General features: G+C 46.7%; 1 protein-coding gene across 1 annotated transcript; it reads left to right on the top strand.

Moving 5' to 3' along the window:
• The first annotated feature begins 594 nt into the window (after positions 1-594).
• Pdcd7 (programmed cell death 7) lies at positions 595-14,088 on the top strand. Its single transcript, XM_021626438.2, has 5 exons — positions 595-1,537; positions 5,488-5,626; positions 10,455-10,691; positions 10,923-11,010; positions 13,041-14,088. The coding sequence occupies exons 1-5, from the start codon at positions 665-667 to the stop codon at positions 13,162-13,164; spliced, it is 1,461 nt and encodes a 486-aa protein (XP_021482113.1). The 5' UTR covers positions 595-664; the 3' UTR covers positions 13,165-14,088.
• The last annotated feature ends 56 nt before the right edge of the window (positions 14,089-14,144 follow it).

The following is a 14,144-nucleotide window of genomic DNA, read 5'->3' as shown; positions in this document are numbered from 1 at the left end:
CTACTCTAAAAAGCTTGGTACCAAGTCTGACAACCCTGGTTTGTTTGGAGAAATCCACATGATGTAAGAAGAAAATTTACTCCTTCAAGTTGTCCTTCCTCCACATCTTGGCATGCACCCCACTACACAGTTTTAAAAAAATAAGAATACGCCAGGCAGATCTCTGAATCTCTGTAGCCTGGTCTACAGTGAGTTCCAGGACAGAGAAGCTACACAGAGAAACCATGTCTCAAAAAAAACCATACATGTCTCAAAAAAAAAAAAAAAAAAAAAAAAACTAAGTAAATGCACTCCTGGAATTACATTAAATTCTGCAGAAGCTTTATTCATAAACATTTGAAATAAAAAAAAAACCTACAACAGGAAAATGATTAAGCAAAACTGTATGTCCATATTACGCGATACTTTCAGGGTTAGTAATAACAAAACCTGGATAGATAAGCAAATCTCCAGTTCCATTAGGACCCCACACTACTTGTCTTTCACCTCTTAGGCGAAGACTCAGGCTGTGTCTCTAGTACCTCTATCTCCGAATTCAAGTGGGAATCAAAGTGCTGACGTACGGCGCGCTGAGAGGCTGGCGCGCATTGTAAACGTCACTTCCTCCCGGAACCCGGATAAAGAAGTACACAGCTTACTGTCACGGCTAGCGGTTGCTGCAGACATGGCCCTGCCGCCGTTCTTCGTCCAGGGCCGCCAGGGTCCGCCACCCCCGCAGCCTCCGCCTTCCGCTCCATTCGGCTGCCCGCCCCCGCCGCTGCCCTCCCCGGCTTTCCCGCCGCCTCTTCCCCAGCGGCCCGGTCCCTTCCCGGGGGCATCCACCCCCTTCCTCCAGCCTCCGCTGGCACTGCCGCCCCGCGTCCCGGCCGAGGCCTCCCGCGGCGGCGGCGGTGGGGGCAGCACCTTCTTCCCGGTGCCACCCCCGCCGCTGCCCCCGCCGATGCCGCCGCAGTGCCGGCCCTTTCCAGGGCCCGACGCCGGCGAGCGTCCACGGCCACCGCCTCCAGGCCCGGGGCCTCCCTGGAGCCCGCGCTGGGCTGAGGCGCCGCCGCCGCCTGACATGCTCGGGGACGCGGCCCTTCAGCGCCTGCGCGATCGGCAGTGGCTGGAGGCGGTGTTCGGGAACGCCCGGCGGCCGGGCGGTCCGGGACCCCCGCGCACGCCCGCCGGGCCCTGCCTAGGCGAAGTGCGCGCGCGATTGCGTGCCGCTTTGCGCCTGGTGCGGCGGCTACGCAGCCTGGGACAGTCCCTTCGCGAGGCCGAGGCCGACGGGGCGGCCTGGGCCTCCCTGCACGCTCAGGCGGCGCCACTGCGAGCGGAGCTAGCCGAGCGGCTGCAGCCGCTGGCCCAGGCCGCCTACGTGGGCGAGGCGCGACGGAGGCTGGAGAGGGTCCGGCGCCGCCGGCTGCGGCTTCGTGAGAGAGCCCGGGAACGCGAGGCTGAGCGGGAGGCGGAGGCCGCGCAGGCCACGGAACGGGAGCAGGAGATTGACCGCTGGAGGGTAAAGTGCGTGCAGCAAGTGGAGGAAAAGAAGCGGGTAAGAACTCCTGTGCGTTCGGCGGTTGGAACAGTGGTGTCTGGAACCTGAGTCTGTGTGCTGGTTAGTTTGGATACTTATCTGTGAAAGCTAGCCTTTCTCACCCCTTTGCTCTGTATTCCGTTGGCGATGTGTGGTACACAAAACTCTAGAACGGGGACTATGAAGTTCAGTAATAACATGACAGATTCACACGTTCATTTCTGGGAGGACACATCGCCTGTGTCTGCGTCAAAGTTGGATCCACTTACTGATAGGCAGTACTCACGGTCTTCGTATTGCTTTATACTGTTCTAAGCATGCAAATTTAGGAGATTTGGGCCACACCTCGAGACCTTTATAACTTAATTGGCCAATGAGGTCAGTAATAGTTTTTCCCCAGGATTCGTTTGTTTATTGGTTGAAACGATGACTCCCAGTGTATCGGGTGGTATGGGTCTGCCTGGTCCAAGTGTTTTCAGGTACTTGACCTTTTATTCAAATGATTAAAATAAGGGCTCACATAAAATTGCAAAAATAGTAAGAAAACTTTATTCAAAAACAAAGCAGTAGCAAGTAGAGCTTAGAAAGTAATACACTGTCAAGATTGGCGGCCAAGGGCCCACAGGGTACTCTGGGGTTTTTGGTACTTCCTTTTGTGGGGTTCAAGAATAGGAACTTATTATTAACATAGACAGTGATGTTGGGTCTCTGTTTGGCTTGAGAGATTAGGGCCTGTATCTGCTTTGTGTCTGTCCCCTTCCATGATGCATTCGATTTTAATCATATGCACTTCCCATTGTGCATAGGCATAAGATGATAAGTAGGTCACTGCTCTCTAAAAGTTGCTTGGACAGAGGTTTGCCTTTTACCTTAGTGTGCATGCATCAAAAGCCAGTTCAGGCTGCATGGGTCCTCCTACTACGATGCATTGGGAACATATTTGACTAGAAACTGTCCAAGTTTTGGGGCTGGAGAGCTGGCTCAGTGGTTAAGAGTACTTTTCCAGAGGTCTGCTTTTCCAGAGGTCATGAGTTCAATTCCCGGCAACCACACCGTCTATAATAGAATCTCATGCCCTCTTCTGTCACACAGGCACACATGTAAATAGAATACTCATGTATAAATAAATAAATCTTTAAAAATTTACAAAAGGAAAGTGTCCAAGTTTGATGGTTATTAGTTTGATGAAACCCTCATTGTTTAATGAGTAGTATATGGATAGATGGAGGTCTGAGGTTGGTAGATGCAGTGTTTGGGGAGACAAAGGAGCTTGGCTGCCAAGTGCATTATTGTAAGAGGAGAGTATGCAGAACCCAAACCCTATGCTGTTCTCTGTGCTTGCTTTCTTCACTCCAGTTCCGCACACACATCTTCAGGAGACACTGTGCTAGCATCCTACATACAGCCCTGAAGAATTCATTACCCTGACTTTACAGATTGAGACTGAAAGCAGTTAACTTGACAACAGTCATACAAGTTTGTGCCAATATTGCTTCAAACTTAAGTCTAAATTGTCTGATTGCAGAGCTTGTCTATCTCATGTTCTTCAGTAGAGACAGGAATTTGCCAAATGTTAGTTGAAGGCATCCTCATTGCCCTTGAATGCTGCTGATATTGTTGTTGTTTTAGATTTATTCATTTTGGTTTTTGTGATTGGTTTTTCTGCATGTTTGTATGTGCACTGCATGTGTGCATACTGCCCTGGAAGTCAGAAGAAGACATTGGCTCCCTGGATCTAGATTGTGAACCACTGTGTGGGTGCTGGGAATTGAACCTTGGTCCTCTGTAAGAGTAGCAAGTGCTCTTAACTGCTGAGCCATCTCTTCAGCCCCATTGCTGCTCTTTTTTCTCTTTTTAAAATAATGTGTGTGCATTTAGTTTTTGAAAATATAATTACATAAATTTCCCCTTTCCCTTTCTGTCCTCCAGCCTCTCCCATATATTTCCCTTGTTCTCATTCAAATTCATGGCCTTTTTTCTTTACGTACTGTTAACATATATACACAAGCACAATCTGATTAGTATAGTTAATGTTACTTGTATATATATGACTTCAGAGCTGACCACTTGGTATTGGATAGTGAACAGAGGTGCTCGTCCCTGGGGAAGAGTATTTTTCTTGCTCTGAGCATTTCCCAGTTGCCTGTTGTCTAGGGTTGAGGATCTTGGTGCTTTCCCCCTTCCATGCTAGCATGTCTATTGGTTTTGTCATTCAAGTCTTGTTGTGGCAGTGCTAAGGTTACTTTTGCCCCTTCTACTCTGTACAATCAGCTAACACTTTTATCTTAGTTAAGGTTTCTGTTGATGTGATGAAGTGCTATGACCAAGAGCGACTTGGGGAGGAAAGAGTATTTCACTTATACCTCCATATCCCAGTGTATCATTAAATCAGTCAGGGTCGGAAATCAGACAGGGCGGAGCTGATGCAGAGGCCATGGAAAAGTGTTGCTTGCCAGCTTGCTCTCCATGGCTTGCTCAGCCTGCTTTCTTTCATACCCAGGACCACCTGCCCAAGGGTAGCACCCCCCACGGTTGGACTGTGACCTCCACCATGAATCACCAATTATGAAAGTGCATCACAGGCTTGCCCGCAGCCCAGTCTGGCAGTGGGACAGGGGGTGGTTCTCAGTTGATTTCTCTCTTCCCAAAGCCCTCTAGCTTATGTTGAGTTGGCATAAAACTAGCCAGCACAGTCTGCCTTTCCCCTGTGTCTACCACTGCCCTGGAGGCCGATATAGCATTGCTGGGAAGCACGTTGACTTAGCGTTGTACCTGCAGGAATGTCAGCACAAGGGAGGCAAAACTTTAATCTGAAAGAATCTGAGTCACTTCAACAAACATTTAGTAAGGGCCCATTAGGCGTCAGGCCTAGTGACTGATAACAATAAGCTCTTGTCCTTGATTGCTTAGAGCCTTGTAGGAGAGCATGTCAGTACAGCGTGGTATATGTTAGTTTTTCAGCTGAGGGTAGTATAAGGAGCCCAGGGACGCTGTCTAGTTGGAGGAAGGCTTCCCAGATAATTTCATGAATCTGAGCTGAGTCTTTAAGGCAGTGCTAAAGCCAGGTGAAGCAACAGGTACAGATAGTTCCAGGCGAGGAGTTTTCTGAGCAGAAGAGTTAAGTGGGTCATTGGCTGTAATGTTGGAATTTCAGGCATGTGTACGAGACAGATGGGAGAGAGAACTAGGCAAGCAGATGAGGATATGGAAGGCAAATCCCAGGAAGATTGGCCTCCAACATGTGGAAGACAGTTGTGTGGAAGCATCTGTGGGAGCAGTGAAGGACAAACTTAGAGTTACTCTGAGACACTGTAGAGTCCCAGGCTTTTCCAGTTTCATTCATTGGCCTCTTTGGGAGCCCAGTTCTTCAGGTCTGTTCATCTGTACATTTATAGAATACCAGCTTGACAGGGTAGATGAGATTCGGGCAATCACTGTAGCACACGATAGGAAACTCGGAGAAACAAGAACACAGTGCAGGTGCTGAGGCAGCTGAAAGGAGAGCTCTCCATGAAGAAGGTTATGTGGAGCTGGCTGTGGTGGCTCACACCTGTGATCCCAGCACTCGGGAGGCTGAGGCAGGGGGAGTGCTGCAGTTTGAATCCTGCCTGGGCTACAGAGTAAGACCATCTTTCGGAAATAAATAACACAAAACTAATAAAAGAGGGAGAAGGCTGTGTGATCAACCGGGAGAGGAAGATGACACCTATGGGAAGCTGAGGTAAAAAGATAGGGAGTTCAGTCAAGGCCAGCTTGGGTTACACAGGGGAGCAACATGGCTGTAGAATTGATCAGTGAAAGGAAAGAAGCCCTGGGCTGAGCCATTGTAGCACTCCATGCTAGGCAATGGAAGTACTGACTTAGTAGTGGTGTGGATGGCCTGATCTCTGAAATCCTGCCTCCACCGAAGTCTAATCTGCTGTCAGGTGGTTCCTAATACAAGTTCTTGTGGGCTTTTTTCCCTCCAGGAACAGGAACTCAAAGCTGCTGCTGATGGTGTTTTAGCTGAAGTAAGGAAAAAACAATCAGATACCAAAAGAATGGTGGACATTTTGCGTGCTTTAGAGAAACTGAGGAAGCTGAGGAAAGAAGCTGCAGCAAGGAAGGGTGAGTATGGCGGCTTTTCTCCTTTTTTTTCTCCCTCTTTCTCTGTATTCTGGTACCTCCTGTGCCAAATATTGTACACGTAAGAACAAGTGTGTGTCCCTCTCCTCCCCCATCTTTTGTTTCTTTGTTGTAGGTAGAATCACAGCTCTGCAGCCCATGCTGGCTTTGATCTTATGACAGCTGCACCACCTCAGCCTCTCTAGTGTAGAGGTCATGGGCCTAGGCCAGGATGCTTGGCTTGCAAATGTTTTTGGAGGAAGAACATTTGGTACTTCATTAATTTCACTTTGTAGAGTAACTGGACTTGACAGCAGTAGCTTAGAACTGTGGGGTTGATTTTTTTTTAACCCATTTTTAATAATGCGTATGTGTATGATGTGTGTGTGAATGCCAATGGACGTCAGAAAATATTTGATAACTTGGAATTGGAGTTACAGTCCTCATATGGGTGCTGGGAACCAAATGAATCTTCCACAAGAATGACAACTGCTCTTAACTACTGACCTATCTCTGTATCCCCAAACAAAGATGCTTTAATGTTTTTTTATGCTGTAGTTCCTCAGGATATAAATGCCAAATTCCTACATTTTAGCATTAGTCTCAATGTGTAGCCTCTGCTGGCCTGGAGCTCATTGTATGTACAGACAAAGCTGAGCTCACATTCACAGAAACCATCTGATTCTACCTCCCAAATTATGTACCACCACACCTGGCTGTTTTTGTTTTTGTGAGGCCCTAATTGGCCTCACACTTAACATGTAAACCAAAGCAGGCCTTGAACTACTGACTCTTCTGCCTTCAACACCTGAGTTCTGGGTATGTGCCACCCACTGTGTCTGATTCTGCAATTTTGAAGCAGAAAGTTTCAGAAAATGTTTAGCCCCTTATGGTGGTCTGTTTAAGAATGGCCTTCACAGGCTTGAATCTTGGTCCCCAATTGATGGAACTGCTTGGGAAAGATTAGAAGGTGTAGCCTTGTAGAAAGAGGTGTGGCCTGAGCATTTTGAAACCTTTGAGATTTCACAAACTCATACCATTCTCAGTTGCCTCCTCTGTGTTATGCTTGTGGATCATGACATGTACTTCCAGCTACCACCTCAGCACCTGACTGCCTGCCTGTTGCCATGCTCCCCACCATGGCTGTCACAGACTCTAACCCTCTGAAACTCTGAGTGAATGCTTCCTTTTAAAAGTTGCCTTGATCTGCCCAAGTGGTGGTGGTTTGAGGCCAGCCTGTTCTACAGAGCGAGTTTCAGGGCAGCCAAGGCTACACAGAAAAGCCCTGTCTAAAAAAACCAAAAATAAATAAATAATTAAAAATGAAGTTATCTTGGTCATGGTATCTTTCTTTTTTTTTGGGGGGGGTTGTTCAAGACAAGGTTTCTCTATATAGCCTTGGCTCTTCTGGACTCGCTTTGTAGACCAGGCCTGCCACTGCCTCCCGGAGTGCTGGGATTACAGGATTGTGCCACTGAGCCTGGCTAAAGTTTTTGTTTTTGGGTTTTTTGTTTAGTTTTTTTGTTGTTGTTTGGTTTTTCAAGACAGGGTTTTTCTGTGTAGCCTTGGCTATCCTGGACTGCTGGCCTTGAACTCACAAAGATCACCTGCCTCTGCCTCCTGAGAGCTGGGATTACAGGTGTGCACCGCAGCCGGCTCATGGTGTCTTGCCATAGCAATAGAAAAGTAACTGAGGCACCCTTGGTGTCCACAGTTTCAAAGAGAGGCAGCTGTGGAAAAGCACTGCACTTTCGTATGGGCTTGTTGTGGCTGAACCTTTGCAGTGTGCCAAAAGGAAAGCTTTCTTTGCACTTTTACCTATTACTAGCCTGTCCAGAACATGGTGAAACATGGCTGCTCCTGCTGATGCACCTAAAGCCCGGGTTAGTGCTTTCGGAAAGGATCTGAATGATTGGACAGGGAGGATGGATGTCCAGAGCTTTCTGTGTAACCTTTGGTCTTAGGTCTCCACAGGTTCCTCTTGCATTCTGGAGGGAACCCCCAACTCTAGCCAGGCAACCAAAGCCTCTTCATAGACGTTTGTCCAGCTAGGTTGGTTTTTCTGGAAATTGTTTAGCTCTGCCTTTCATTTACTTGCCTCGTGCTGGTTGGTTTGTCCAGAAGCCTTGAGTCCCATCCCTTCTTCGACACTTTAAGATCTCGCTGCCCTTCAAAAGCCAAGTGCAGATACACCATCCTATCTCCTTCAGTGAGGTTCCTCCTCACCTCACCTACTTTGATCACATGCTGCCTCTAAGGTGCTTCATCTTAGACCCATAATGGGGATATTTGAGAGTTCATTCTTGGCTAACTTTCAGAGAGATGTGAACAAATGTCTGCTTGTCCCAGGTAGGGCACTGAAGCATACCAGTTCTACCCAAATCTAACTCTGAAGCAGTGAGTTTACTGGGGTTGCTTACAGGGGTGTGGTGAAGGAGTAACAGAGGAGCATGGAGGACTCAAAGGCAGTGTGTCACTGAGAAGCCAAGCCCAGTCTGAGTGACGACTCGTGAAAGCTGTAGTCCTGGAGCCCTCTGCAGGGGCTACAGACAGCACAGCTCGTGGAGAGTCTTCACTAAATAACCTGGGTGGGGGCTTTGTGGATCTAAGTTTCAGGAGGTTCCTAAGACTTGGGAGTTGTTTACTTTGTCCTTTATGGTGTTGTGTTTTACTTCTGTAGGGAATTGCATCACAACAAGTACAAATTACCAAGTGCCAGTCTGCCTAAGAGTTTACTCCGTGTAGTTTAAAATAGGAAATGAGGTCCAGCAAGATGTCTCAGGAGGTAAAAGCCTTTGCTGGGCAAGCCTGAAGACCTGAATTTGAACCCTAGATCCAATAATAGAAAGGGGGAGCCAGCTCTTGAAAGTTATTCTCTGACTTTACACATATGCCGTGGCATAGATGTTCCTGTACTTACTCATAATATAAATTTTCAAAATAAAAAAATGGAGATGTAGAAAAAATGCTATGAAAACAGATTCTTTTACATCCTTAATAAAGTTTTATTGGGATATAGCTGCTGTGCATTGAGCCAGACTCATGCACCAACTGATTGGTTTCTATGAGTCAGTTGTGCTCAGCTACCATGACTGCCTGCCTGCTGCCATGGTCCTCACTGTGACTGTCATAGACTCTAACCCTCTGAAACTGTGAGCAAGCCCCAAATTAAATGCTTTCTTTTATAAGTTTTCATGGTCAGCTGAATGTTGGTGGTGCACACTTGTAATCCCAGCACTTGGGAGGCAGAGGCAGGCAGATCTCTGTGAGTTTGAGGCCAGCCTGGTCTACAAAGTTATTAGCCTCCAGTGTAGTTCAGAATCCTGTGACATCACTATGTGTGTGCGTGTGTGTGCATTTTTCCAGGGCAATTGTATGTAAGAGCGAAGATTAGTATTTGTTGTTTGCAGTTCTCTCTTATGAAAAACAATACAGAAGCCCCACCCCCTTTTGTTTGTTTGTTTTATGGTGATTTCAAGGTTCTAGTCTAGGCTGCTAATTGAAGACTACTATGCTACTCTTACTGAGACAGAAACAGGAGGAGCAGTCTTGAGTTGATTGGTCCATGTTAAGGAACTTATGATCTGTCCTGGGTGAGAGGGCTTGGAGAAGTGGCTCAGTGTGTAGAGTACCTGCACTTGAATCCCCAATACCTGTGTAAAAGGCCAGATGTAGTCATGTATACCTGTAGTCCCAGTGTGAGGGAGCTTAGACAGGAGGGTGGCTGATGCCTACTGGGTACCAGCCTAGCTCCAGGTTCAGTGAGAGAGCCTGCTGCTGCTCGCTTCCTTCCTTTCTTCCTTCCTCTCTCTCTCTCTCTCTCTCTTTCTCTCTTTCTCTCTTTCTTTCTCTCTCTCTTTCTCTTTCCTTTCCCTTCCTTTCCTTTCCCTTTCCCTTCCTTTCCTTTCCCTTTCCCTTCCTTTCCTTTCCCTTTCCCTTCCTTTTCTTTCGGCGGCAGGTTCTTGTCTCAATATGTAGTCCCAGCTGATCTAGAACTCATAAAGATCCTCCTGCCTCAGTCTTCTCAGTACTGGGAAGCCTGATTTTTTTTTTCTTCCCCCAGTGATTTATTTACTTTTATTTTATGTGAATTGATATTTTTCCTGCATGTCTGTCTGTCTGGGTGAGAGTGTTAAATCCCATGGAACTGGAGTCACAGACAGTTTAAACTGGCATGTGGTTGCTGGGGATTGAACCTGGATCCTGTGGAAGAACAGCCCATGCCCTTAATCAATGAGCCATCTCTCCCCAGCCCCAGGAGAGGCCCTGTTTCAAGGGAACAAGGTAAAGAGTGATAGACCAGGACACCTGATGTCGTCCTCTGCTTCACAGTGGTGTGCACGGTGATATGGACCTGAACATATGCCCTGCATACACGCAAGTGAGGTACACAAACACACATGACACCAACAGACTCAAATGAGCTAGTTCATCAGCAAAGTAGCACAATTTGGAATGAACTTGAGATTATAGAATGAGATGAGGACTCAAAAGACAAAAGGACTCAAAATAAGGATCAATGAAGAAAACAAAATAGGTCAGAGAGATAGAAGGAGAAGGTGGCCTCGTAGAAGAGGTCCAGATGTGCCTCCTTCTGGAAAGTGGCAGATGGTTGTCTTCTGAGAACTTAGGTAAAGTGTGTGTGCCGGTCTCCTCATCTGTGAAGGGGTAGTTCTGCCCATAGCTAGTGTCACTCTGTATTAGCAAGAATGTGTAAAGCACATGGCAAAGCTGCATAGGTGTTCCTCTGCTTCTTACTGCCTAGTAACAGCCGTACCTTACTGCAAAGAAACATCCATTTGCTTTTTTTTTTTTTTTTTTTTTTGCACAGGGGTCTGTCCTCCTGCCTCAGCAGATGAGACTTTTGAGCACCATCTTCAGAGGCTCAGAAAACTCATTAAAAAACGCTCTGAACTTTATGAAGCTGAAGAGAGAGCCCTCCGAGTTATGCTAGAAGGAGAACAGGAAGAAGAGAGGAAAAGAGAACTGGAAAAGAAACAGAGAAAAGAGAAAGAGAAACTTTTACTTCAGAAACGTGAAATTGAGTCCAAGTTATTTGGAGATGCAGGTAAGTTTATCCTTGCCAGTGGAGATGAGGAAAGAGCTAAGGAGACGGTTCTTTTTATTGTGAGTAACCCAACTTGAGCTGAGAGGAAGAACTGACTACAAGTTGAGATTCACAACTCCATGATGGAAGTGAGGGCTGCAGATGAGATGAGGTTGGCCAGCGGTTCAGTCACCTTGCGGTGAGACTGCAGCCTTGACAGCAAGGGTGACATGTTGTGCCTTTCTCTTTCAGATGAGTTCCCGCTTGCTCACGTCTTGCAGCCGTTCCAGCAGTATTACCTCCAGGCTGAGCACTCCTTGCCTGCGCTCATTCAGATAAGGTCAGGACAGCCTCTGCTCGCCCTTTGCCTTGGGTAGCAATAAGCTCTTGATGAAATGCTTCTACTGTTGAGGTCTCTTGCTGCATCTTTTTTAAAAGTTCACTTTGAGTGTGTAGTGTTGCCAAGTTTCCAAGGGTGCCACCTGTATCTTTAAAGTCCTCATAATTCTTGGAAGTCAGTGTCTCCATTTGAACAAGTAAAGAAATGGAAACTTGGCTATGAATGCTCTGTAGACCATGCTGTTCTTGAATTCAGGGATCTTCTTGCCTCCACTTCATTGCTGGGATTAAAGGCATATACTACCATAGCTGGCCTTGTTTTCTTAATTCTCTTTTGGTACTAAGTCAACTCAGGAAGAGAAACCTTTTTTTTTTCTGCATGTACATCTGCATGCCAGAAGGGAGCATCAGATCACATTATAGATGGTTGTGAGCCATGGTGTGATTTTGGGAATTGAACTCAGGACCTCTGGAAGAGCAGTCAGCACTCTTAACTACTGAGCCATCTCTCCAGTCCCACCTTTCTTTTCTTTTTTTTTTTTCCTGAATAGCTACCCATGGAGGCTAAGGTCCATGCTGACCTCCCAAGTGCCTGCAGGTTAAAGTATAGTGCTCTCAACTGGACTAGCTCCTTCTGAGTTGGGTAATCCTGAACTGTGTAGGTGTGATGCTCTCACCTGTGAGGAAGCTGCCTTTGAGCGTTAGCAGCAGCCTCTTGCTCACGTGCAGTCCTTTGAGAAGTCAGCAGGTAAAGCAGTGAGTGGTTACATGGCCCAGGTGGTATAAACTTGTTGCCTAGTGGCATTTTGTTGTTTTCTAGACTCAAACATCTTAGGACATCGGGGTCTTGAAAGAATGGCTTGAAAATAACTGAGGTTTCTTCCAACGTTCCAGCAATTTCTGAATCTTTGGAAGGACTTTCCTAGCATAGCAGATTTATTTTCCAGGAAGAGTTTTAACTTTGATGCACAAGTTTTAGCGTTTAAACATCTTGTTGATGGTAGGTGTGTTCTGCCAAGTTACTGTGAATATTGAGTCACAGAACACTTGACATTGCTCCTGAAGGAGACAGGGCCAGGTAGACAGCTGAGCCTCTTGTCTCCAATTTTTGTTTTAATGTGATTAGGTATTTTGCCTGAGTGTATATATCTGTGCACCATATGTGTGCCTGGTGCCTGTGGAAGGCAGGAGGAGGTATCAGATCCTCTGACCTGGAGTTCAGGTAGTCGTGAGCCACCGTGTGGATGCTGGAACCAATCCTAGATCCTCTGTAAGAGCAGGCAGTGCGCTTACTGCCGACCCAGCACTCGCCTTTTCTTACTTTATTAGCTGAGCGCTACCTTGTTGCATGTGTTTGTCTGAAGATGCCTAGTTTAATGTAAGCTCTTGATTATCTGCATTGTATCACAGCTAACTGTGCTAACAAAGCTTGTCTAGAGCACGTCTTCTCCACAGGTACCTCACAACTCTGTCACACTTCATAACATTAGTATCTCAGCAGGACACTTGGGTGCCACCTAAACAGTAAAAGCGCCAATAAGGAGCACAGAACTGAACAGCATGGTGCGGAGTAGACCACAGAAGGATGCTCTTTATACCACAAGTGCTGAGAAGAAAGCGGGGGCTCCAGCTAGGAATGTGCAGATTTTTTCTCTCTCTGCATTTTTGGTTTTCTATGAAAATGCCACATGGGATGATTTAAATTTGCTGATATAGCCAAGTGTGGTGGCTTGTGCCTGTAGCTCTATACTTGGTAGGTGGAAGCAGGAAGATAAGGTGTTCAAGGCCAGCCCCAGCCCTGTCTCAGAAAGAGAGAAATGACAAAGGTAGACTCCATAATGAGAGTCAGTACGTTTTTCCTTAAATCTGTACAGTAGTGTGACCCTTGGCATACTCTCTAGAAACCCAGTTCTGTAGCGGGTCAGTCCGTCTGTCATTTGAGCACAGTCTGTGGGATGTAGAATACAGCTTCTGAATATCTTGCTTGGGGAAAACCAGGAATAAACGTTGTTCTCTAATGTTCTTATTAAGGCATGATTGGGATCAGTACCTGGTGCCGTCTGATCATCCTAAAGGCAACTCCGTTCCCCAAGGATGGGTCCTTCCCCCGCCTCCAAGCAACGACATCTGGGCAACTGCCATTAAGCTGCATTAAGACTCCAGGAGTGTGGTCCAGCGGGCGAGCACTGCAGCTCTAGATATTGGTGATGCTGTCCTCTCACGCCGTAGCCTTCTGCACAACCTAAGCTCCATGTGGCATTGCCCTAGCTGGAAAGCCTGCTTCTTTTGTTCTCTGCCCTGGCCAGGGATGCCTCTTGAGCTAGGAGGTTCATAAGGTTCTTCTGGAAAGGACCAAGATGAACTGAGCCAGGCTGTGGCCTCGGCTCACTAAGTCTGCCTCTGTTTTGAGGGGCTTGTGCTCATTTGCTCTAGGGTGGTTGTGTATTGCTCTAGGTGGGTAAGTGCAGTCAGCACACTTAGTTACTCCTTGAAGAGGTTGGCTGAGTAGAGTTAGCAGCCACTGCTCCTTATCTTCCTACGCCGACTGCCCTCCAGCTCCCAGGAACACAGGTCAACGTTTGACCTGAAGGTCTGTTGATCTCAGTTTTGGTGCAGTGTGGGAGATTGTACTGAGGACAATGGCAGTGGCTGCCAGGGAGACTGATGCTTAGAACACTGGTCATGTGGAGAGCCTAGAAAACTAAAGAGTTGGCAGAGCTGGGCAGGCTTGTGCTCTGACAGAGCCTGTTTCTCTCACTAAAGCACCAGTGGAAAAGTTCTGAGGGATCTAGTTGTATGGGGCCTCCAAGAATAGAAACTTGTTTCCCTATGGGACTGTGATCTCAGTCACATGGTAGGCACTGGGTTGCTCAAGCTTCTAAAAACATCCATACAGCACAAGTTAGAAAAAGAGCAAATACGAATGTCAAATCTTATTTTTATATTCATTAATAAAAGCTATTGTGCTTACACTTGATCAGTCATATGACATGTTATGGTTTTTGTTTTACTTTATTCTGGGTTTTGTTATTTAATTTCCTAAAAGCTGAATAAATACCATTATTACTTTTTTGTTTGAGCCTTTGCCCTGATTTATTCTCAACTCATTTAACACATTTCATCTTCACATTGCTA

The sequence above is a fragment of the Meriones unguiculatus genome, chromosome 6 (genome assembly GCF_030254825.1).
Source record: "Meriones unguiculatus strain TT.TT164.6M chromosome 6, Bangor_MerUng_6.1, whole genome shotgun sequence".
Lineage (NCBI taxonomy): Eukaryota > Metazoa > Chordata > Mammalia > Rodentia > Muridae > Meriones > Meriones unguiculatus.
The sequence above is the reverse complement of the archived record's forward strand: the minus strand, read 5'-3'. Positions and strand labels throughout refer to the sequence as shown.

What these genes read in the sequence shown, in the direction of transcription:
- Pdcd7 (XM_021626438.2), top strand. Translation starts at nt 665, where the DNA reads ATGGCCCTGCCGCCGTTCTTCGTCCAGGGCCGCCAGGGTCCGCCACCC. An exon ending in AAGTGGAGGAAAAGAAGCGG is followed by an intron (nt 1,538 to 5,487) that starts GTAAGAACTCCT and finishes TTTTCCCTCCAG; the next exon opens with GAACAGGAACTCAAAGCTGC. An exon ending in CAAGTTATTTGGAGATGCAG is followed by an intron (nt 10,692 to 10,922) that starts GTAAGTTTATCC and finishes TTTCTCTTTCAG; the next exon opens with ATGAGTTCCCGCTTGCTCAC.